This window comes from Dendropsophus ebraccatus, chromosome 4, assembly GCF_027789765.1.
Source record: "Dendropsophus ebraccatus isolate aDenEbr1 chromosome 4, aDenEbr1.pat, whole genome shotgun sequence".
Classification (NCBI taxonomy): domain Eukaryota; kingdom Metazoa; phylum Chordata; class Amphibia; order Anura; family Hylidae; genus Dendropsophus; species Dendropsophus ebraccatus.
In genome coordinates, this window is record NC_091457.1 from 33,686,723 (window position 1) to 33,711,993 (window position 25,271).

General features: G+C 44.2%; 1 protein-coding gene and 1 long non-coding RNA gene across 3 annotated transcripts in view; one reads left to right on the forward strand and one right to left on the reverse strand.

Annotated features, from left to right (window-relative positions):
- Nucleotides 1–6,552: 6,552 nt before the first annotated feature.
- LOC138788028 (interferon regulatory factor 3-like) overlaps nt 6,553–25,271 on the forward strand; it is a 40,951-nt gene continuing 22,232 nt past the window's right edge. Inside the window, exons 1-6 of one of the 2 annotated variants that reach the window (XM_069965472.1) lie at nt 6,553–6,613; nt 9,559–9,624; nt 11,323–11,476; nt 13,163–13,409; nt 13,540–13,637; nt 13,990–14,041. In XM_069965472.1, coding sequence (XP_069821573.1) covers nt 9,596–9,624; nt 11,323–11,476; nt 13,163–13,409; nt 13,540–13,637; nt 13,990–14,041 — 580 coding nt within the window. In that variant the 5' untranslated portion in view covers nt 6,553–6,613; nt 9,559–9,595. The remainder of the gene's footprint in view (nt 6,614–9,558; nt 9,625–11,322; nt 11,477–13,162; nt 13,410–13,539; nt 13,638–13,989; nt 14,042–25,271) is intronic. The other variant, XM_069965473.1, reaches the window with a different exon arrangement.
- Nucleotides 7,909–23,318, reverse strand: LOC138788029 (uncharacterized). Its single transcript, XR_011362543.1, has 4 exons — nt 23,231–23,318; nt 11,318–11,431; nt 9,059–9,099; nt 7,909–7,971 (listed from the first exon to the last, which is right to left on the reverse strand). It is a non-coding gene; the product is annotated as an uncharacterized lncRNA (long non-coding RNA).

Here is a 25,271-nt window from a genome sequence, read left to right on the forward strand (position 1 = left end):
GTTCAGATCCAGGGTCTCTGTCCTGTCTGTGCTTGCCAGTCCTGACACACAAGTGACAATTGGCCCGGTTCTTAAGGGGTTAAAATGCTTTTAAAATGTTTTGAAAAAGATCTGATTTAAAAAAGACCAGATAAAGAGAACGCCATATAGAAAAACAGGGTGACTCTATATAAGCCTGGCAATGTTGTGGTCATAAAAACTATCCCTTCCTGGCAGTTATGGAAGTCAATAGACTCCAGACAACAGTATCAGCCATGTGTGATATGTTTGTGTGTTACCTAGAATATGATGTTTATGTAGTCATGAAAGATCATGGACACAGGAGTAAATAAATGGAGATATGGAAAAGTCTACATCTTAGCCAAGATAAAATTTCTAAACCATGGCCACCGACAACAGAGAATGCAGTCTACAACGTTGACAAAGATGGTTTTCCAATGGTTGGGAGATGTTAGTGTATATACACTTAAATAGTATTAATATATGGGCACTGATAATTTACTGGCACCATATTGTAGATACTGTTAGGACAGTTACTCCTGTATGGATACTGTTACATGATTGTTGCATAGGCAGTAATAGTAGCCTCAAGTCAACTCCAAAAAAGCGGCCAGGAAGAAACATGCTGAGTAATCAAAGGATGAGCCAAGAATGAATACTAAAGGTGAAACAAGTATCAGGTGATAGGAGCCGAATCCAAGGTCAAAGCTAAGGTCATGGCCCGTGTCAAACTCAGATAGGTTAATAACAACAGGAAAAGAGCCAACGAAAATACCTTAATCTGCAGGCAAAAAAAACAAGCTGTGGACCCACAAAGGACTGACATCATCCAGATGCACCACTTGCTTTTGCAACCCAGTGTTGACAATCGTGGATTGGAATGAAGATGACATCTTTGGAGTAAGGACTGACAGAGAGAAAAAGACATTGCAGGAGTGGGGATTAAGGTGTCTAGTTGTCCAAAATCTGGTGGCAGCTAAAGCAGCAAGTGACAGCGGAGACCTGCCAATGAGAAAAGGTGAGGTGAGTAACAGTATGCTGTTGCTGGAAATATTGTACAGGTACTGATGTATATGCAGAAAAGAAGGAAATGCTGCAGAGATCATCATCAGGTGCACTGGTTACCACTGCAACCCGGCATCAGCAAATGAAGTAGACTAGCTGGACAAGCAGAGCAGAGAGAAGAGGACATGTTTGGGGCCAGGAGACCTCACAGGAGTGAAGATCAAGGAGTCTGGTTGCCCAGCAACAGAATGCATCCATCAATGAGACCTGCCAATGAAAGGTGAGGTGAGTAACAGAATAGTATTGGAATTATTGTACAGGAACAACTTACAGCATAGCATCTACTAGCACCAGTCTGTGAACATCATTTCACTGCTTATACTATGTTTACCTTAGTAAAGCATGAACATTACAAAGAGTTAAGAGGAAAAATGTGGGAGATTAGATTGTAACATACTATATACACAACTGTAGTAACATTGAAAATAATACTTCCAAATAATTTGGCTTACCATTCAGCGAAAAGCAAAAAACCCCATGAAGTTGAAGCCAAGTTTTTTTTATTTTAGGGGAGGCAACCAGACTCTTCTCGTAACAATTTTCCCTGCCATTTCATAGCCCCACTGCTCTTACATTAAAGATTCCCCTCCTAGGTTGGTGTGGAAAACTTTATGTTCCCTTGTTATAAATAAAGTCCCAGGTATAAATGATGATGGGAGTGATTTCTGTATTTACCCTTTGACATAATCTTTTTCCTAAACGGAAAAACTGTAGTCCTCATTTTTAATATATTACTTTGGTTTTAATGTTTTTCTTGCACACCGCTGCTATTGATTTTAGTATATATTTTGGGAAGCAGAGGTACACTAGTGGAGTAGACCACTGGATACACCACAGACTGGGATAAAATGAGGTTTATATTTCTTGCCTTGTCTTGGTAAAAAAAAAAAAGCATTTCTTATACTTCTTAATCTTATCACCCTTCTTTGCATATCACTTTTTGTACTCTAAGGCTGGGTTCACACTACGTATATTTCAGTCAGTATTGTGGTCCTCATATTGCAACCAAAACCAGGAGTGGATTGAAAACAAGGGCAGCATCTGTGACAAGATGCTGGGAGCGGGAGAACTGTACAGATATGCGCCGCGCTGTAATGAATCAGCTGCGCAGTTCTGTCATTACAGTGCGGCTCATATCTGTACAGTTCCCCTGCACCCAGCATCTTATCACAGATGCTGCCCGGGCGGGGGGAGTCCATTACATGAATGTGTGAATGCAGCCTAAGGCCTCATGCACATGTCAGGAACATTTATCTGGATTTCTTATTAGGAAATCCAGACAGATTTCCTGACCCACAGGGTTATATTGGGCACGGACACCCTTCAGAATGCGCCTGTCTCTAAAGGAGCGTATACAGTTTAATGCAATGCTGTGTTTAATAGGGCAAAGAGCCTTGGGCTCCTGGCCCTATTAATCACTTTTTGGCCGGAGACAGCTCTATGCCTATGGCCACAAGAGGCCGCTCTTTTCCCCCGATGCTGTGGCACTGCAGGAAGGGAGAGGAAGAAGCCGGAGGAGGGCAACACTGTAGCCTACAGCAGGTGAGTATGGATTATTTTTTAACTCTAGTTTTCATGCTCAGGCAATACTAACCATTTTCTGAAGTCTCCTGAAAGGCTTCCTGATAAGTATCTCTTGACTGTAACAATGGTCACAGACGTGCAGGGGCCTAGAGCAGTGTTCCCCAACTCCAGTCCACAAGGACCATCAACAGGTCATGTTTTGAGGATTTCCTTAGCATAATACATGTGATATAATTAGTCAGTGCATTACATATTGCCACAGGTGTTCGCTTGGATTTTTCTCAAAACATGACCTGTTGGTGGGGATTGAGGACTGGAGTTGGGGAACACTGTTGTGACTTTTTGGAATACATTTAGATGTAATACATGAAGTATACTTATATTCCTTATGCTAAAAACAGAGAATAAAGCAGGCAAATATACACAAATGTAGAGAAAACATCAGCACCCTGCACCCATGTGTTGCAATCCAGGTAAACAGTGGTGCTGAGGGATCTCTGCAGACAGTCTCTTATAGTAATAATGTAGACGAATTTGCTGCATGCCATATATTTGGGTAGACATCTGTACATTAGTAAACTATACATTTACTTTTTTAATACCCCACACAGATTTTCTGTAGGCAATATTTCTTTATTAGATTGGCCAGCAGACCCACAATCCATATTGGCCTTACTGTTATTCAGTACGTGCTAGACCTTGCTTTTTCTGGGAAGAATCTACAATAAAGAACATGTTACATATTGTAGTTACATAGTTATACAGTTGAAACACAGTACACATGAAAAATGACACATGCCCATCAAGTTTCAATTTCTGACAGTATGAAATAAAAAGTATAAATTTCTCAAGTAAAATGCATGCAAACATATTCTATAGGCTTGTATACAATCAGAGTATGAACAATTGTCACCCTGCCAAAAAAAAGTGATGTTTCAAAATATTATGTGAAAAGGATCTAAGAAATACCCAAGAAATTCTGCAATCATGACAATGCTGAGTTTGTAGTGCAAGATGTGCTCTTTTCCGTATATCAATAAATGGACAATGTCTACTGCCAACTTTCACTTTTCCTGCAAATTGCTGACAGTCTGTGAACACTTTAGAAACTGCCGGGGAAATACTCCAAGTACCCTCAGAACTGTATGGGCCATTTTAGTTTGAGGCAATGTTCACACACAGTAAATTAATAGCAAAATATGGCCGTAATTTTGAGTGAAAATATGACTATATTTTCAACATAAGGCTGCGTTCACACTATGTATATTTCAGTCAGTATATGTATATTTCAGTCAGTATTGCAACCAAAACCAGGAGTGGATTAAAAACACAGAAAGGCTCTGTTCACACAATGTTGAAATTGAGTGGATGGCCGTCATTTAATGGCAAATATTTGCTGTTATTTTAGAACAACGGCTGTTGTATTGAAATAATGGCAGTTATTTACTGTTATATGGCGGCCATCCACTCAATTTCAACATTGTGTTAACAGATCCTTTCTGTGTTTTTAATCCACTCCTGGTTTTGGTTGCAATACTGACTGAAATATACTGACTGAAATATAAGTAGTGTGAATGCAGCCTAATAATGTACTCTATTGAAGTCTATGGGAAGTTGACCATTAGTGCACACACAGTGGAGAAAAAGACTAAAATCAATGGGGACATCTGGCATCAAGTATTCAATTCGATAAGGAAAGGAAAGTATTGCATCAAACCCTTAAAACTTAAAGAAGTCTGGCATTTTTTTTTTTATTTACCCGTCAGGGGGAACATAATAAGCAACAATACAGTATGAGGCTATGTTCACATGGGGTAAGAGACGGGCCGTTCCGTGACCCCGGCCCGGGTCACGAAACTGACGGTCTCTGCCCGGATCATCCTGACCAGTACTTAAGTACTGGCCGGATAATCTTTATGGCCGTAGTGTTCTGATGGGGGTGCATTAGTGCGAGCCTGCATCAGAACTCCCCACAGCACATAATGAAGCAAGCGGCTGGAGCCGCTCGCTTCATTGTGTGAACTGACAGGGTTTCCTACGGCCGCAATTCATTGAATTGGTCAAGACAATCTCCTGCAGTTCAAACCGAGCATCAGTATGGGGAAGAAAGGTGATTTGAGTGCCTTTGAACGTGGCATGGTTGTTGGTGCCAGAAGGGCTGGTCTGAGTATTTCAGAAACTGCTGATCTACTGGGATTTTCACGCACAACCATCTCTAGGGTCTACAGAGAATGGTCCGAAAAAGAAAAAACATCCAGTGAGCGGCAGTTCTGTGGGCGGAAATGCCTTGTTGATGCCAGAGGTCAGAGGAGAATGTGCAGACTGATTCGAGCTGATAGAAAGGCAACAGTGACTCAAATAGCCAACCGTTACAACCAAGGTAGGCAGAAGAGCATCTCTGAACGCACAGTACGTCGAACTTTGAGGCAGATGGGCTACAGCAGCAGAAGACCAGACCGTGGGCCACTCCTTTCAGCTAAGAACAGGAAACTGAGGCTACAATTTGCACAAGCTCATCGAAATTGGACAGTAGAAGATTGGAAAAACGCTGCCTGGTCTGATGAGTCTCGATTTCTGCTGCGACATTCGGATGGTAGGGTCAGAATTTGGCGTCAACAACATGAAAGCATGGATCCATCCTGCCTTGTATCAACGATTCAGGCTGATGGTGGTGGTGTCATGGTGTGGGGAATATTTTCTTGGCACTCTTTGGGCCCCTTGGTACCAATTGAGCATCGTTGCAACGCCACAGCCTACCTGAGTATTGTTGCTGACCATGTCCATCCCTTTATGACCACAATGTACCCAACATCTGATGGCTACTTTCAGCAGGATAATGCGCCATGTCATAAAGCTAGAATCATCTACCTAATAAAGTGGCCGGTGAGTGTATATATATATATATATATCTGAAAGGGAAAATAGTGCTCTCAACAATGTTTATAGCACTCTGTTTTTAAGTATGAAAGCTATCTCCTTGCAGTCCTGTATCTGCAGCCACCAGGCCTCTATCAGGGTTGTAGATGTAGTAGTGCCAACAGGAACTTGGCCACAAGCCTTAAAAAACGGAGTCTCCTATCCTTCAAACACTTACCGCCCACAGATCACACTACAAGCAGCTGCCCGATTCAAGGGGCCCACAACAGTTCTCATCACTTGCGGCATTTGTTCTTTTTGCCCAAATAAAACTATATAGGACCCCAGCATCCAGAGATAATTAAAGTCGGGAAGCCATTGCTGGGTCAGTGTGGGTGGAGGATGAACACACTACATGTCTACATCTACATCTATGGCCACTGATCATGGTCCCTGTCCTAATAAACTTGTAGTGCCACTGATATGTAAATAAGACTTTTGCTCATTCACGAAAGATCTGTGCCATATTGACAGGATAACCCCCTTTACACATTGACAGACCAGAATCAGAGATTCCCATAATGCTAGCTATGTATTACCTGAGAAAACAATTGTGATCACAGACTCCCTTTGGGTTCTCGCTGTTATCTTGGCTGGGGCTGACATTTTCATAGTCATGAATAAGGCTCCCAGGGATGTCCTGTGATAATAAAGACATCATACAGTTATGTTTATAAACCGAATATGTGTAGCTACATCATGCAATATGTATATCTATCTATTTTATCCTGATATATAATGGATTTTTCAATATATTTGCCCAGACATTGTCACTCTGTGTCTGCTGTGTTACCTTGTCATCTCACGTGTAAATTATAAGAAGACATTAGACAATGTGGGGACGTAAACAAGTCTTCATTCTTCTCTCATTGTAATCATTTGTCATTCCTTCTACTGTTCCGCCTACCAGATCTGACTCTCTCAGCATTACACTCTCACTCTCAGTTGTTTCCTATGCAGAGTCCACCCCCTACATTGTAACGTAGGCTTATTGGTCACCCCGGCCATGCTGCCTCACCATGGGCTGGGCCAGCTCGGGGAATATAAGGGACATGCCAGGGTAGATGTGAGTTTACAGAAGAAACAATATCTAGCCGCAAGCTTTCAGGTAAAGCCATAGCTGCATAGATAGTAATAAGTGAGTGTATAGTGTATATATTGCTGCTTGCTGCACATTGACAACCTAGCTTGTATTATATATTCATACATAGGATGTTATTGGAATTTCCCTAGTCTGCAGGGGTGACGTATAGTGCAGGCTTATGAGGCAGATATATGGAGGGGAGGGGAATATCATGTATTTTCTTAAACCCTTAGGACTTGGGAGATGTATTGCATAAGGGCAGCTGTTTGCTGTCACTGTAGCTGGAACACTTTGTGGATTAGGAATGCACAATGTTCAGGCAATGGCTGACATGTTTTGGGGGGTGAAGTTTTTGTCAGAATTTTTCTGGAAATGGCAGATAACTATGAAAGTTATGCAAAATTCATTCATATAGATGCACAATTTCTGCAGATTATTCTTTATATAATTCAGCATCCCAGTTTAGCTAAGCATGGTGTTGGGTGTTTCTCTGCATTTTTGGGGGCTGGTATTTTGGGGATTGATAGAGGGGACCCTAGACAATAAGTTATTATACAATGTCCTCCTGCTAGGACCCCCAGCACATTACCTGACTGTAAATTTTAACATTTTCTGCAGCACCACCACAGGGGGAATGAAACATTACACATTGTCTATTAAAATCAATAGGTTGCCTGTGTTATGCAGGACAGGACAGCTCCTCTAGAGACAGTGACTCTGTTTATTGGTACTCCCTACTCTAACAAAGAGATGAGGATCCTGAACAGATAATAACTCTATGGGTACATTAAATGGGTTTTCTAAAGTAGACTTACCCCTCTAAAGTAAATGAAGCTAAGCATGGTTGAGCTGCCGGCGGAATGAATAAAACAAGTACTAGTAAGGCTATGTTCACACTTAGTATTTCAATCAGTATTTTGGTCAGTCTGTTTTTAAACCAAAAGCAGAAGTGGGTCAAAAACACAGAAACTGTGCAAATCTTTCCATTTTAATTTTGCCCTGTCAGTTCCACTATGGTTTTGGGATTTTGGGTTTGGTTGATAAAAGACTGCCCAAAAGACTGATGGGAAATACTATGTGTGAACATAGCCTAAACCAGCATCTCCAAATGCCTGATGACAGGGGTTTCTATTCCGCTAATGCACACGTGGGTTTGTTAAGAAGAGACTTGGCGAGCCGGATCGTTATGCTGTTATTGAATGAATGAATAAATGAATGACTGTATATCAGACAACTATCCTGCAGAATGAGGAAGTAGGTGGAGGAGGGTGGTCCACAAAATGGTGACCTAGGTGCCCAAGGCACCAATGTGTGCTGAGCTCTTGTAGATCATGCCTGCTCATCAAAATTCACTGTTATTATTTAGAGATTTGGGCAAAGTCCTATGAAAACAAAGAAGGAAGTGAAACTCTGTAAATTCTTGTAGACAAACCAGTAGTGAAATCCTGAAGTATAGTAGAGGATCAGATTACCCTAAGGTTGTAAAAATAATGTGTGTAGGCGACTGAAATCACTGTGGGGTTAATAGTTACCTGTATTGCTATTTATAGGTCTAGTTTTTTGGCTGATGGCTAACGTTTCCCAATAACAGGCCAATGGTAGAGCCTTTGTATATAGCCATCTGAGGGGGCGATCTAAGAGTGTTACTTGCCCCAGGGCACTAATCTTGGAGGTGACAACTGCAGTGGAAATAGGGACAGGTCTTGGCGGTCACAACTGCAGTGGAAATAGGTCAAGGTTTGGCCGTTTATGTTATATACATGGTTACCATTTAAAGTAAAGTACGTATATGATGTATCTGCCAGAGCTGCTAATAGAGATGGGTATGACCAGCCTGTGCCCTATTTATAAGGGATGGCACAATACAGAATGATGCCATCTTCTTATGAGCTAGGTATTTCATTAGTCTATTAATAACCACAACACATTTTGTGTTCCTAGAAGCAAGGGAGTGCCTCATTGAGGGAATTTTTACCCGACATACCTGTATGGCAGCTATCCAGGCCTTTATAGGAATAGGAGAGGCTTAAAGATTAAACGAATGTCTACGAAGGATGCCCATACCCAATGCAATGTTGTCATTGTTGAATGGCTTGCTATTGCTGTATGCCTTTATACCATGAGGGTGCATAGTAGTTTTTTTAGTTAGATTATTGTGGAATAAACACCACATTTCTAAAACTAGGCAATTCTAGAAGGTAGAAGGGGGTTTAGTTTGACCCTGTCCATACACCTGGAGCTAAAGGATTCCATCAAGAATATAAGACTGTAGCCTTTACATTACATAATCCAGCACCTTGCCTGTATGGTTCTTCAGTGTTATAGATAAAGATATCTATATGTCTAAAGGTTGCAGACATCCTGTACATACGCTCTACTTGAGACGTCATCTCTGTTATCATTACCTTGTTACTTGCTGTCTGTTCAGAATGAAAAGGATACGTTTATTATGGAACGATATTTACTTACCGTAATATAACACAAGGGGAGACACTATTTGTTGTCCTCAACTAGAAAAAAAAAGAAAATACAAGGTTTTAAGAATTTGGGAGAGACATGTGAAGAAAAAGGTTTCAGTGGTGCCCCATGGTATATGCAGGAATATGTGGGCTGCACATATAGGTGTATACCGGATGTCCAAGAGTGAATATAGACTTTAAAAATCATGTAGAGGTTTATGCAGATTTCATTGAGGCTTTTTAGTAAATACAAAAATTGTTGTCTGATTCTAGGTTCTATGTAAGAGTAAAGGTAATGGGAATAGTGGTTATAGTTACATTTGTGTCTCTTAAGCGCCACCTAGAGTGTATCAGGTGTATTATTCACTTCTGTATCATTGAAAACGTATTTGTCTAGTCTATTCTCCAGACATTTCCGCATTGTAGTCTGATATACAGTAGTTGTTTAGTTTTGGTTTCAATTTCCTATTGGTATATATTATATGTAACTGTAATATTTTCTAATTTTAGGTTCCATTTGTGTTGTCTGCCTTCAGTCACGTACTGAATGAACAAGAAAATGCCCAGAAGGGAAAGGTAATGGATGACACCTTGACATCAGACATTCATGCTGTAACCTGCAATAGAAATATGATAATGATAATATTATTGGATGCTAATGGCAAAAAATTTGCATCAAATTTTGAATGCATTTCTTTTTATAAGTAGGGCCCTGTTCACATCACATGCTGCCCTAACCACAGGGAGCATGAAATAGTGAGACTCCCTCATTGTAACTCACTCAAGAACATTATGCCGTATTGTAAGCGAGTAGCTTTCTGCTATCTAGCACTACTATGTTAGTTCTCTGACATACGGCACTATTACCTATACCTCCTTTTTAACTTTCCTGTCATTAGATGGTGGGAGCCCATTTTATTTTACTATGGGGACCTATGAATTCTAGTTACACCCCGGGTTGTTCCCATCAGTCCCACCTAGTTGGACTAGTGTCCATACTTAACCATTGTGCCCTATAGACTTCTCTGCAGCACAGTCATATGTGATACTTGAGACTCCAATCTAACAATTGCTTTATGTCTCTGTACTGCATGTATATGTTTTTATTATGTCAGGGGAAAGTTTGGATGCTGTTATACACATTAAGACTATGTTCACACAACGTATCAGTTTTGGCCGGATGATCTGTCCGGCCGCAGAGCTCTGATGCGGGCGCATCAGCGCGCCCGCATCAGAGCTTCCTATAGCACACAGTGAAGCGAGCGGCCGGAGCCGCTCGTTTCACTGTGTGAACTGACAGGTCTTTCTGAATTCACTGAATTCCGGCCGCAGAAAACTGACATGTCAGTTATTTGCGGCCCCATATAGGATCCCGGCCGGAGCGTATATGATGTGTATACGCTCCGGCCGGGATCCCATTGAAAGTAAGGCATTGTTCCACCCCGCAAAACTATGGCCGTTGTTGCCATCGGTCAAAATGGCCTAAATGGTCATCCAGTTGGTGGGTTTGGTCAACATGTATGTTATGTGTATGGCCAGCTTTACTTGGAGAATTTGTATGTCTAAGGCCTTATTTCCACATTCCGTGTTTCATGGACGACATTGAGGTAGAGGGCCTGTACTTGAATACACCCCCCCCCCCTTTGTACAGCAGAATCCCAAATATGATTCTGGGTGGGAAACTGTATAAATATGTAATGAAGCAGCCACACATCTGTGTCATTACAGCACTGCACATATTTATACAGTTTCCCCGCTCCCAGCATCGTATTGGAGATGCTGCCGTGCAGGTGGTGGGGATTCCACTACAGGTCTTCCACCTACTTGTTGTTCCGTAAAACATGGAATGTGGGAATAAGGCCTAAAGCAGCGCTTTTTCCTACTGGAGCCTCACCCAACAGACAGTATGATGCCTGGGCCTTACCAGACTGGCCAAGAGGATGCTGGGGCCTCACCATCTATGGTGGATCTCCATGTAAAAATAAAAACTATTGCTAAATCTATTGCTTAGTAATTTGTCTCCTAAACTCCATATAACATTAAAATGAAGTACAATAATGTTCCTTAACCAGAGGTTGTTGCAGTCAAGCAAAGGACTGCAGCTTATAGACACTTTTGTAAAAGCTGCCTCCCCAACAATTCCTGGTGAGGCCCACCTTACAGTTTGAGAAGCACTGGGCTAAAGTGTATTGTCTTCATTTTGTATACTGTATATAGACAGATGAGGTATGGCAACATTTTAATAAACCATAATTCTTTTATTACAAACCAAAGCAGAGAACTTTTCGGCCCTTGGCTCATTCGACAGATCAACAGCAACAATTTTGAAGGTGTTCGTTGGTTGGATGGAGGTCGCACGTTATTCCGTCTGCCATGGAAACACCTAAATATGAGAAATGTGGATGAAAGGGATTATGGGATATTCAAGGCAAGTGGAAAATTCAGCTTGAAATCCATATATGAAATCTTACAGAAAGTTTCATATATTTTCACACAGTAAACTACAGTATACAGTAAATTAGCATTATAAGGTTTTCAGCTGCATTGCTCCAACTCATAACATGGGACCAAAAATGCAGCATCAAAAACAATTAAAAACATTGTATGGCTATGTTCACACAACGTCAAAAATAGAGGAAAGGCGAACGCTTTTGCAATTTAAAATAGCGATTTAACTGACTGCAATGGCAATGCTTTAAAGTCAATGGAAAGACAGACGTCCAATGCACGCAATGTATTAAATAACGGATGTTATTGCTGCAGACGTCAAAATAATGTTCATGTTCGTTAATTTTGGACGTCTTTTGCAAACAGCGGACGCTTTTTATTAGTTGTTCACACTCAGTTTTTCTATTATCACCGTTCTTTCTCCGTTTTTACTAAATTCAATGGACTTTATGATTAACACACACCCAAACCTTTGTAACCCCAAACTAGAATAATGTACCAACAGCCATCAATGGAAGGCTAGACAGCTAAATGACGTCTGTTATTTTAGTCTCAAAATAACTGACGTAATTTTAGACGGAGCTGAAAAGACGTTGTGTGAACATGTGTGAATGGACCCGTAATATCACTTATAGTAAAAATCGACAATTTTAAAGTTGTCATATTCAGATTTAAATGATGAAATTTAATTTACAGTGGAATTCCTTTCCAATAATAACAGAACTGTATGTGGTAATTCTCAAGAACAAAAGCAGAAGACGTTGGCAGACATGGCCACCTGGGAAATCCTCTGACAAATAGTTATCGTAGCACTTAGATCTGTCTCCTTCCTGTTTCTCTTATAAGGCAGTGAGAGGGGTTATATGAGTGTGTTTTATTAGTGATAATGAAACAATTGTTTCAATGGATTTAAAATAAAAAAGGAAACAAGTTAACAAATCATTGTGTCTAGAGCACTTGGGCAGGCCTGTGTGTCTCCTTGACAACAGACTACACATCCATTCTGTGTAGTCTGATCCTAAAGTCATCATCTCTTCCATCTGTCCCCTAAATGTTACTAATATATTAGATTAGCAAGAAGTAAGAGCGAGATAGAAAGGATTATCATCAGTCTTCCCAGGTTAACCCCCTTCATTATTCCTCAAAAAATTATCGCTTCATGCAACACTCTTCAACAAAACTGTGGTATAAGCACCAGAGTATACTGCTATGGGACATTGGCAACTATAATTTGTCTTAAGGGTATTTGAAACAGTAAATTGATCATACACATTAGACAAGCATTCCACTGACAGCTGTCTCCAAATTTTTTCAGCCTCCCTATAGACATGCATGCTTAACTTTGACAAACCTGCATGTGTATTTTTTAATGGAGTGGGAGTATAAGCCACTGCCAGACTCTTTGGAGAGACAGCTTATCTCCTATACAATAAGCAGCAAATAATTCCTGACATTGACAATCTGGGGAGAGTTTGGAGCTTACTATACACATTAGATGGTCATCCGGTTGGTGGGTTTGGCTGACGTGTATGTTATGTGTATGGCCAGCTATACTTGGAGACTTTGTATGTATAGATTCTTTGGCTTCATTGATTGGCTATTTACATCACTCCCAAGTTTCTCATCTCATGTATCCTTATTTTGTGTCTATTTTGTCACATTTCAGGCATGGGCTGTTTGCAGCGGAAAGTATAATGCACAATGTGAGGACCCTCCGATTTGGAAAACAAACTTTCGCTGTGCCCTGAATCAGGTGCACTACCGAGATAGTAAAATGTTCTCTGAGTTTAAAGATTTTTCAAGCGACCAACAAGATCCTCATAAGATATACAGGTTCAATGGTGTTCATGAAGATCTACCCCCACCCAATCCAAATGTTGCCGCCTTCAGTGAAGCCCCCAGTAATTCAGAAGGTATGAGGTATTTACTGCACTGGCATTAACACAGGGACCCTGGTTTATGGCTCAGTACAGCTTCAAGATTTACCACCTGCCAAAAAGTGAGATTGTTCATCTGAATAATATTTTGTCTTTTATCTGACAGATCAAAGTCTTCTTAATGAGTTAAATGATGATGACTACACACTACGCATAAGTCCTGATATTATACGGGTTGCCCCATTTCCCAGGCCTGAGGAATCGGTGCGTTACCACATAGTGTTATTGTTTCTAAAAGAACATAAAGAATGTGATATATATATACTGTACTGTATATATATATATATATATATATATATATATATATATATATATATACCTATCATATGGTACATCTACCATACAGTCAAACTAGATGGTAGGGGTCACTGAACCGCTTACCTTTCTTTCCTTTATAATAACATTTCATATAATTTATATTATTAATGTAAGCAGTTAGCTCCCCCTAGTGGTTACATGCAGACCTTTTTGTTATTTAAGGCTAGGATTACCTATGCTTTTTCTCTACATTACCCTTAAATAGATTCTCAAATATGTTTACTCTTTTATATTTTAGGAAGTCATTGAAGCGCTGATGAGAAATATTTTACTAGATTCGACAGAAACCAGTAAGTCAGAAGTCTTATGAATGTATTGCCTTTCTTTTGTACTGTTATTGGTGATCCCTAAATTGGAACGATTGCTCCGAAAATGTATTACTTTTTGTGTTTTTTGTAACACAAAAGTCAATGACAACAGGAAGCAACATGGTAAGCATTCTGGTCCATCCTGTCCTAAGGGCAATTTTTTTTTACATTGACCACACAGAGAAACAGCGATTGGCACTATTGTCTGCTGGGGTTAATTGGCTTATAGATGCTGAGTATACTCATAAATTCTGTGGTGCTCTCCTCCAAAAAATCCAATAATAAACCTCTTCAGAAAAATGTAGACAATAGGAAGGGCACTCACCGCATCGGTCAGTGCCCTTCCTATTTTCTACATTTTTCTGAAGAAGAGGTTTTTTTACATTGACTTTCAACAGGATGAAGGCTGCAAAAAGATAGTATTAACTGGACTATATTTGTATGTGTTATGAATCTGTTATTTGTGCTTAAAGGGCAACTCTGGCGTTTTTTTTTTTTAGATTATTTAACACACATTACAAAGTTATATAACTTTGTAACGTGTCTAAATAACCTATCTGGCTCCAATCCCCCCCTTTCCGACCCCCGACCCCCCCCCCTCCCGGAAGTTAAATAAATAGCTAGGGGGTGCTCCGGCAGAGAGCTGCACAGCACATCTAACAACAAATAGAAGTTAGATGTGCTGTTTTTCTGCCAGAGGACACTACAGAGATGCTGCTGCTGCTGCTGCCTGGATTCCTGCCATCACCTCCTCCCTATTGGCCGCTACACATTACAGCTGCAGGTGACATATCACTCCGCACAGCTCCCAGCCTCGAGTCTCTGTGTCCTGTCAGAAGCTGCAGTGAGTGTCCTTCACCACAGGGGGGCAGTGTGTGGCAGGCCGGGGGCGGCACCATGTCTCTCTCATCCTCCTGTGAGGAGGCAGGAGGAGGGGATCAGCGCTCCATACTTACAGCCTGGGCTCCTAACAACGAACCACTGTGCCCATCACCAAGTACACCATCCGCAGTGGGGGAGGAGCCTCGGGCCCATAGGGGGCTGTCTTACAGTCATGTTCTGGAGGGAGGAGAGGGAGCTCACCCTGGTAGGGCTGCAGCATGAGGAAGCTGAGATACAGGCTGCTGCAGGCCTGAGGAAGCTGAGATACAGGCTGCTGCAGGCCTGAGGAAGCTGAGATACAGGCTGCTACATGACATGGGGAAGCTGATCCCTCCATTACCCCTCCCCCCTCCCCTCTTCCCACATACCACCCCCCTTCCATCCTTCCCAAAAAGAAGACAGAGACCTGGTTCTTTGGAAAGTTTTTGGCCACAGCAGCCAAATTTTATTAACAAACGTACAAAACATAAAACATTATGCAACAATGATACCGCCACTACTACCCCCCCCCCCCAGCTACTAAAACCTAGAACGGGAAGGAGGTCCTTGAGGCTAAAACTACAACCGGCCACCCATAACTGTGCCACAAAATATCAGGCTATTACCCCTCATTTCCGACCCCCAGCCGGTTCCCCCAGGCTCAGGAGCCCTACCACAAGTCCAAAGGCACTGGCCGATTGTCCACAAACCATTACTCCCCGGGACACCACCCAGTCAGGAGCCCAGCCTCCTCCAAGACCCCCGATAATCCTTAATAAAATGAGGGGGAATGGGGGTGCACCTCACCTCGTGTACCCCCCCTTATACTCAATTTTTCCAACCCCAAGGACCCCCTAACCCGCCAGCCGCTGCTATGACAAAATGACAACCCAACCCTCACCCCGAACTACCCAACTACGACCCGTACAATCCTGCTGTCCCCAACTAAGGGAGGGAGGGCGGGACTCTTCACTGCTGCTCCGCATGTGCTGACCAGATACAGGAAGAGCCAGTAACATATATACCCTCCCCTGACTCCCTTACCCCTCCCCTTAGCAACTCCCGCTCATCCCAGCAGTTCACAAGTTAACCCTTTCCCGTGCCAGCTCCCCTGTCATGCTGGCCTCCCTTAACTCCGTTGCGTCCGGCCTTTTCTGGCCTGAGGAAGCTGAGATACAGGCTGCTGCAGGCCTGAGGAAGCTGAGATACAGGCTGCTGCAGGCCTGAGGAAGCTGAGATACAAGCTGCTGCAGGCCTGAGGAAGCTGAGATACAGGCTTCTGCAGGAATAAGGAAGCTGAGATACAGGCTGCTGCAGGCATGAGGAAGCTGAGATACAGGCTGCTGCAGGCATGAGGAAGCTGAGATACAGGCTGCTGCAGGCCTGAGGAAGCTGATACACAGGCTGCTGCAGGCCTGAGGAAGCTGAGATACAGGCTGCTGCAGGAATGAGGAAGCTGAGATACAGGCTTCTGCAGGAATAAGGAAGCTGAGAAACAGGCTTCTGCAGGCATGAGGAAGCTGAGATACAGGCTGCTGCAGGCATGAGGAAGCTGAGATACAGGCTGCTGCAGGCATGAGGAAGCTGAGATACAGGCTGCTACAGGCATGAGGAAGCTGAGATACAGGCTGCTGCAGGCATGAGAAAGCTGAGATACAGGCTGCTGCAGGCATGAGGAAGCTGAGATACAGGCTGCTACAGGCATGAGGAAGCTGAGATACAGGCTGCTGCAGGCATGAGGAAGCTGAGATACAGGCTGCTGCAGGCATGAGGAAGCTGAGATACAGGCTGCTGCAGGCATGAGGAAGCTGAGATACAGGCTGCTACAGGCATGAGGAAGCTGAGATACAGGCTGCTGCAGGCATAAGAAAGCTGAGATACAGGCTGCTGCAGGCATGAGGAAGCTGAGATACAGGCTGCTACAGGCATGAGGAAGCTGAGATACAGGCTGCTGCAGGCATGAGGAAGCTGAGATACAGGCTGCTGCAGGCATGAGGAAGCTGAGATACAGGCTGCTGCAGGAATGCTGAGATACAGGCTGCTGCAAGAATGCGGAGACATGAGTAGGAAATATGAAATCCATTGCTAGTAATTACTATACTATGTTTTTTCTTGGGTCTGCTGACCACGCCTGCCGGTCACCCAGCTTTCCTAGTGTTCTGTACGGCCATTCTGTTGTTCCTTTCTTACTAAACAACCAGACAGAGTGTATATAGGAGGATATTGGCTGATCATTACCTGTCACCCAGCTTTCCCAGCCTCCTGAATCTGATGCAGCAGTGCTCCCCTTACCCCCTGAGGAGGATGCTGGGGACAGTGTTATGTATGATGTGTGTGTGGACATCACTGGGATGGAGGGCAGCCATCTTGTGTGTGATGTGAGCTTCCTCTCATAGAGGAGGCAGAGCTGTGCCTGGCTGGATGGAGGGAAGAGACCCAGCAACAGGGGTATAGGGAGGCCTGGGGCCTTATATACAAGCCTGGCCCCTACACACATCATGTATATACTGTATGTATGTGTATATACTGCGTGTGTGTGTGTGTGTGTGTGTGTGTGTGTGTGTGTATATACTGTGTGTATGTGTATATACTGTGTGTATGTGTATATACTGTGTGTATATATTTATTAGAGATGAGCGAATTGCTGGCGCAGCGCTCTGTTCATCAAGCCAATTGCCTTTCAGCGCTGCTCCACTCCCCGTTGCTTCACCCTGGGTGCCAGGGAAAAGCTGGATCCAATCCTGAAAAACTAAGAGAATTTTCCCAGGATTGGATCCAGCTTTTCCTGGGAGGGGTGGCAGGGAGCAGAGCAGCGTTAACAGGCAAACGGCTTGATGAGCAGAGTGCTGGGCAAGCGAAGCACTTAGCTTTGTTGAGATGAGCGTTTTGCTCTCTCTCTCTCTCTCTCTCTCTCTCTCTCTCTCTCTCTCTCTCTCTCTCTATATATATATATATATATATATATACACACACACACTGGGATAGATGAGCTGATATATTAAATGAAACCGCTGTACCAGCTGCACTGCTCTGCTCTTACAGAGGTAGTCACTCAGCTTTTTTAGCCTGCTCTGCTCTTACAGGGGTTGTCACTCAGCTTTCCTAGTCTGCACTGCTCTTACAGGGGTTTTCACTCAGCTTTCCTAGCCTGCACTGCTCTTACAGGGGTGGTCACTCAGCTTTACTTGTCTGCACTGCTCCTACAGAGGTAGTCACTCAGCTTTCCTAGTCTGCACTGCTCCTACAGAGGTAGTCACTCAGCTTTCCTAGTCTGCACTGCTTCTACAGGGGTAGTCACCCAGCTTTCCTAGTCTGCACTGCTCCTACAGAGGTAGTCACGCAGCTTTCCTAGTCTGCACTGCTCCTACAGAGGTAGTCACGCAGCTTTCCTAGTCTGCACTGCTCCTACAGAGGTAGTCACTCAGCTTTCCTAGTCTGCACTGCTCCTACAGAGGTAGTCACGCAGCTTTCCTAGTCTGCACTGCTCCTACAGAGGTAGTCACTCAGCTTTCCTAGTCTGCTCTGCTCCTACAGAGGTAGTCACTCAGCTTTCCTAGTCTGCTTTGCTCTTACAGGGGTTGTCACTCAGCTTTCCTAGTCTGCACTGCTCCTACAGAGGTAGTCACACAGCTTTCCTAGTCTGCACTGCTCCTACAGAGGTAGCCACTCAGCTTTCCTAGTCTGCCCTGCTCCTACAGAGGTAGTCACTCTCAGCTTTCCTAGTCTGCTCTGCTCTTACAGGGGTTGTCACTCAGCTTTCCTAGTTTGCACTGCTCTTACAGGGGTTGTCACTCAGCTTTCCTAGTCTGCACTGCTCCTACAGAGGTAGTCATGCAGCTTTCCTAGTCTGCACTGCTTCTACAGAGGTAGTCACTCAGCTTTCCTAGTCTGCACTACTCCTACAGGGGTTGTCACCCAGCTTTCCTAGTCTGCACTGCTTCTACAGAGGTAGTGACTCAGCTTTCCTAGTCTGCACTGCTCCTACAGAGGTAGTCACTCAGCTTTCCTAGTCTGCACTGCTCCTACAGAGGTAGTCATGCAGCTTTCCTAGTCTGCACTGCTTCTACAGAGGTAGTCACTCAGCTTTCCTAGTCTGCACTACTCCTACAGGGGTTGTCACCCAGCTTTCCTAGTCTGCACTGCTTCTACAGAGGTAGTTACTCAGCTTTCCTAGTCTGCACTGCTCCTAAAGAGGTAGTCACCCAGCTTTCCTAGTCTGCACTGCTCCTACAGGGGTAGTCACCCAGCTTTCCTAGTCTGCACTGCTCCTACAGAGGTAGTCACTCAGCTTTCCTAGTCTGCACTGCTCCTACAGGGGTAGTCACCCAGCTTTCCTAGTCTGCACTGCTCCTACAGGGGTAGTCACTCAGCTTTCCTAGTCTGCCCTGCTCCTACAGAGGTAGTCACTCAGCTTTCCTAGTCTGCACTGCTCCTACAGAGGTAGTCACGCATCTTTCCTAGTCTGCACTGCTCCTACAGAGGTAGTCACGCAGCTTTCCTAGTCTGCACTGCTCCTACAGGGGTTGTCACTCAGCTTTCCTAGTCTGCACTGCTCCTACAGAGGTAGTCAATCAGCTTTTCTAAAAAACAAAGAGTGGTCAGCACTCACAAAAAAAAAAGGTCCCTTTAGATGGAATGTGGTGTTCTTATTATGGCTGTATGCCTCTCCACGAGCACGCGAGAAAAAAACCCCGGACCCAAGGGCATCCAACAAGGTATAAGCACGAAAGTACTCTCCAGCTCGCTTGATTACTTTTAAACCTTTATTGTATAATGTTTAAAAGGCCGACGCGTTTCGGGCTCTCTTGCCCTTATTCATGGCTCTCTGTCAGGAGGTCCCAAGACGACCCATGAATTAAGAAGTCGTCACCCAAAATATAAGGGGGGACTATTCCCTGTCCATGCCCTACAATGATATATCTATACCTATCATTGTAGGGCATGGACAGGGAATAGTCCCCCCTTATATTTTGGGTGACGACTTCTTAATTCATGGGTCGTCTTGGGACCTCCTGACAGAGAGCCATGAATAAGGGCAAGAGAGCCCGAAACGCGTCGGCCTTTTAAACATTATACAATAAAGGTTTAAAAGTAATCAAGCGAGCTGGAGAGTACTTTCGTGCTTATAATCAGCTTTTCTAGTCTGCACTGCTCCTACAGAGGTAGTCATCCAGCTTTCCTAGTCTGCACTGCTCCTACAGAGGTAGTCACCCAGCTTTCCTAGTCTGCACTGCTCTTACAGGGGTTGTCACTCAGCTCTCCTAGTCTGCACTGCTCTTACAGAGGTTGTCACTCAGCTTTCCTAGTCTGCACTGTTCCTACAGAGGTAGTCATGCAGCTTTCCTAGTCTGCACTGCTCCTACAGCTGTAGTGTGTACATGGGTGTATACATGTAAATACTCGTCTTGTAGTGTGTACACTACAGGATGTGTACATATACGTATACAGCTATGCAGGGGCGGTCTTAGCATTTTTGGGGCCCCAAGCAAAGTTATGTCTGGGGCCCCCTCCTCGACACGCATTCCAAAACAATAGACCGCTGTGTGTTGCCCCCAGTAGTATATACCCCTTGTGCGCTACCGCCAGTAATATATTCTCCTTGTGTGCTGCCCCTAATAGTTTATACCCCTTGTGTCCTGCCCCCAGTAGTATATACCCCTTGTTTGCTTCCCAAGTAGTATATAGACCCCTCTGTGTTCCCCCAGTTATATATAGCCCCCCCGTGTGCTCCCCCAGAAGTATATAGACCTCCTGTGTGCTGCCCCAGTTGTATATAGACCCCCTGTGTGCTGCCCCCAGTTGTATATACCCCCTGTGTGCTCCCCCACTAGTATATAGGCCCCCTGTGTGCTCCCTCAGGGGTATTTGGCCCCCCTGTGTGCTCCCCCACTTGAATATAGACCTTCCGTGTGCTCCCCCACTTGGATATAGACCCCTGTGTGCTCCTCCAGTAGTATATAAACCCCCTGTGTGGTTCCCCCAGTAGTATATAGACCCCCTGTGTGCCCCACCAGTATTATATAGACCCATTGTGTGCTGCCCCAGTAGTATACAGACCCCTGTGTGCTCCCCCAGTTATATATAGACCACCTGTGTGCCTCACAAGTAGTATATAGACCCCCTGTATGTTCCCCCAGTAGTATATAGACCCCCTGTGTGCCCCACCAGTAGTATATAGACCCCTGTGTGCTCTCCCAGTAGTATATAGACCCCTCTGTGAAGCCCCAGTAGTCTATAGCCCCCCTGTGTGTTCCCCCTGTTATATAGCCCCCCTGTGTGCTCCCCCCTTTTATATAGACCCCCGATGTGCGCTCCCCCAAATAAACAGACCCCTGGGTGCTCCCCCTCCCATGTAGTATATAACACAATAAAACAAACACTTATACTCACCTGGGTCCGGGCGTCTCCTCTTCTCTTCACTCTTGTGGCCGCAGGAAGGGTTTTCCCTGCGATCACAAGAGGCCGCACTCCCCTTGTCCTGGCGCCGATGCTCCAGTGATGTCACTGGAGCGCCGGCACCACAAGGACAAAGCTGCCACTTGTGACCGCAGGGAAAACCCTTCCTGCGGCCACAAGAGTGACTGATAGGAAGGGAGCCAATGTCTCCCGCCCTGTCAGTGCTGCTGCATGTAACTATGAGCACTCTTTATGAGTGCTCATAGTTACAGTTCAGATGGCAGCAGCGAGCGGGGCAGCAGCCCTGTCCAGCGGTCTTGAGCACAAGAGCGGGGTGTGGGGGCCCCCCTGGATGTTGGGGGCCCCAAGCGATCGCTTGGGGTGCTTGGTGCCAAAGACCGCCACTGCAGCTATGTACACACTACAGGACTTGTATGTAGAGGTATACAGCTATGTACTGCATAACTGTATCACGTCCTGTAGTGGCTGTATACCTGTATATACATGTCCTGTAGTGGATGTATACCTGTATATGCACTCCTGTAGTGTGAGCATAGCTGTATACCTGTGTATATATTCATCCAGGTTTCTGCTGAGACCCCCTAATAATAACAAATAATAAAAATGGCTATAGACTAAATGGCAGGGCCTTGTGTTGATGCTCAGTGAGTTCCTTTTTGGCATGGCCAAGTGGATGTGGCTTGCAAAAAAGGGCGTGACTTGTAAAAAGGGGCGTGTCATAATTATCGTTACCGTTATGTTAGTTGTTTGGGGGGGCTGGGGGTGGTAGTTGTGTGAATGGCGGAGGGGAGGCTGAAGGAGCTTTATGTTTCATTAAGGGGGGGGGGGCGCCGAAAAAAGGTTTCGCACAGGCCGCCATTTACCCTAAGGCCGGCCCTGGGTGGGGGATTCAAGTGCCGATCATCACCGGAAGGGATGCTGAGTATGGTCTGTGTGTGTGTGTGTCTGTTTTTTTTTACCGCTGGAGTTGTCCTTTGAGTATTCAGTATCACCTGTGCTGTGCCCCCATATAGTAATAATGCCCCCTGCTGTGCCCCCCATATAGTAATAATGCCCCCTGCTGTGCCGTCCATATAGTAATAATGTCCCCTGCTGTATCCTTCAAATAGTAATAATGTGCCCTGCTGTGCCCTTCATATAGCAATAATGTCCCCTGCTGTGCCCTTCATATAGTAAAAATGTCCCCTGCTGTGCCCTTCATATAGTAATAATGTCCCCTGCTGTGCCCTTCATATAGTAATAATGTCCCCTGCTGTGCCCTCCATATAGCAATCTGTTGCAGAGGCCACTGATGCCAAATGCAGCACATACCAAAAGGACACATACATCTTACACAAATAGACACATGAATTACATGCACAAACCCACACAGAAGGCACAGGACACAGATATTCTCACACTTTCTATGCAGACTGAAAGCTCCATGGGATCCACTTGTCTCCATTTCCCCTGTGCCCAGCCTGGAGGAGCAGCCTGTAGCCCCTCCCCCTCTGTACTGACTGCAGAGCAGAGCTGTATACCATGTATACATAGCAGCCAGGGCGGAAAGGAAGAGGAGGGGGCCCTGCTGTTGCTGTTTCCCTCTACATCCTCCTGCCTGTCACCTGTATGGAGGGGGGCGCCCTGGGTGGCAGCAGGCAGGATAGTGTGTGCCTGTGCTGAGCCTTGGAGCCGCTGCACAGGGAGTCCGGTCCACCCAGCCTGCAGGGGGAGGGGAGAGCTCCATGATTTTATTGCAGTGAAAGAATGGGATCACTCTTTTACTAATACCTCTCTTCATAGGCAGAGCAATCACTGTATTAAATTGATCTGTGTCTGTATAAGTGAAAGCTCTGCTTGCCAGCGTCCCTCCCCCCTGCTTCCCCCCGTCCCTACACCCCTGCAGCTGTGCACCTGCTCTGTGTCTGCGGTGCACACAAGCCTGGAACCTGGGGGCGTGTCCTGTTGCAGCACAGCAAGATAAACTGCCACTTGCAAGATGGCTGCTCTCACCAGTGGTTTCCATGGTAACACAATCATGCCAAAATGACTGAATGTACAGCCCAAATGCTTTCAAAGGTATATTTTTATATGTTACACTATATTTACCTGCCCCTGCTGTATTATACCTGTCTATGTTCAATTGCTCAGAGAATTTCAAAAGTAAAAACAAAACAAAAACCCTCATATGTCAGTAATCTATTATAATTATAATTTTTTTTATTAAATTCATTATAGTTGTAACAGGATAGATAGATAGATAGATAGATAGATAGATAGATAGATAGATAGATAGGTAGATGGGGGGGGGGAGGGGATGGGATAGGATGGGATGGGGAGAGGTTTAGTTGAAGCATCTTCTAATACTCCTCCATGCTCCTCTTATTCTTCCACATATGTTGGAGAGGATCCGATGTCGGGGTCTCCTCTGGACTTCCTCCATGTGGGTCTCAATCACATTTTGTGTCTCTTCCTCCTCCTCCTCGTCACTCGTGCTGACTATCTCCTCCTCCTCGAACTCCAAGTCTGCAACATCCTCGGGATGGGGAAACCTGGTGTTTCTTATGTTTCCGGCCATCCTGAACATGTGGGAGCTGCTGACTAAGAGGGCGTCCATAGTCTGCTCCATAGAAGAGTCCTCTTCTGCATCCATGTATCTTGCCAGACTTTGCAGGCTAAGATACATATCCAGCAGCAGCTCACCGTTCTCCTGGGGGCCATGTTTAGAGATGAAAAGCAGCTGCTTTTTCATCCTGGTCACTTTGGCCTCATATGATGCTGCCATGTCTGGCAGAATCAAACAACAAATAATACTGCACAAATGCAATGAAAGCGCACTGGTCCTTTCCTGATAGGGGGTGATCCAGCAATGACTGTGGAGTAGGCAACATCCACGGTCTAGCGTCTACAGCTGGTATGTCACAGAGCGTCATTATGACATCATACCCGTGATACACATAGGGAGTAACACAGTATATTCCTATTGTCACTTCAGTTGCTAAACCTCTATGGTTATTGTTGGCCTCTATATATCCTATAGTTTATATATTTGCATATGATCTGTCATGCGTAGGGTATACAAGGACGTCTAATAGAGTGACTTTTCTAGAATTTATAAGGCTTAAAAGATCCTAAACAAATAAAGATTACTTTGTTTTTTGTTTGTTTGTTTATTTAAATCTATACATTTTCCTTTCCTGCCCAGCATTTCCTTGGTTATGTGTCCCTGGGAAAGCTGGGTGACAACTAATATTGTTAGTTTTTACATGGTTGTTGTGTTTGGGGCAAAGTTATATTGCTGCCTTCTTGCAGCAACAAGTTACAACTACAACACTGCCATCTAGTGGCCATAAAGTACCTAACATGTAAAGATTAGATCATACTAGACACATTTTTCTCAACCTGGGGTTGAGGGAATTCATGTTCCAAACTGCAGACACTGTTCTATATCTGTTCCATAATAACTTAGATTGTCCCCACAGACTGAGCCCAGATTGTCCATATATTGACTGAGCATATAATGAAGTTCATACATGGATGTTGTTTATAATCTACAATGGAGCTGATAACTCATATGCTCAGTCTATGGGATATACCCTGAGCGCTTTGTGCACATGTATAGAGATGTTTGGGGTACAGTCTGCATGATACAGATGCAATTAAAAGGGTATTGAATGGTAACTACAGCCAGACAGATTACAATTATATTCAATATATAATTTTATTGAATAGATGTGTTTCCTAATATACTAAGTAATCTGGTCAGGTTGATGATTTGGTTTCTATGGTGTTTAGTATAGAATCTTTCAGGATTTGTGCCTATGGCATCCAGGCCCCCACAATCTCATCTCCTTAAGATCACTTTACATGTTGTATTAATAAATAGGAGCCTGTGTGTAGGAAAATGCAGGAGAGACAATAAAAGAAGGAATAAACCCACAGACAGTAGTTGGTT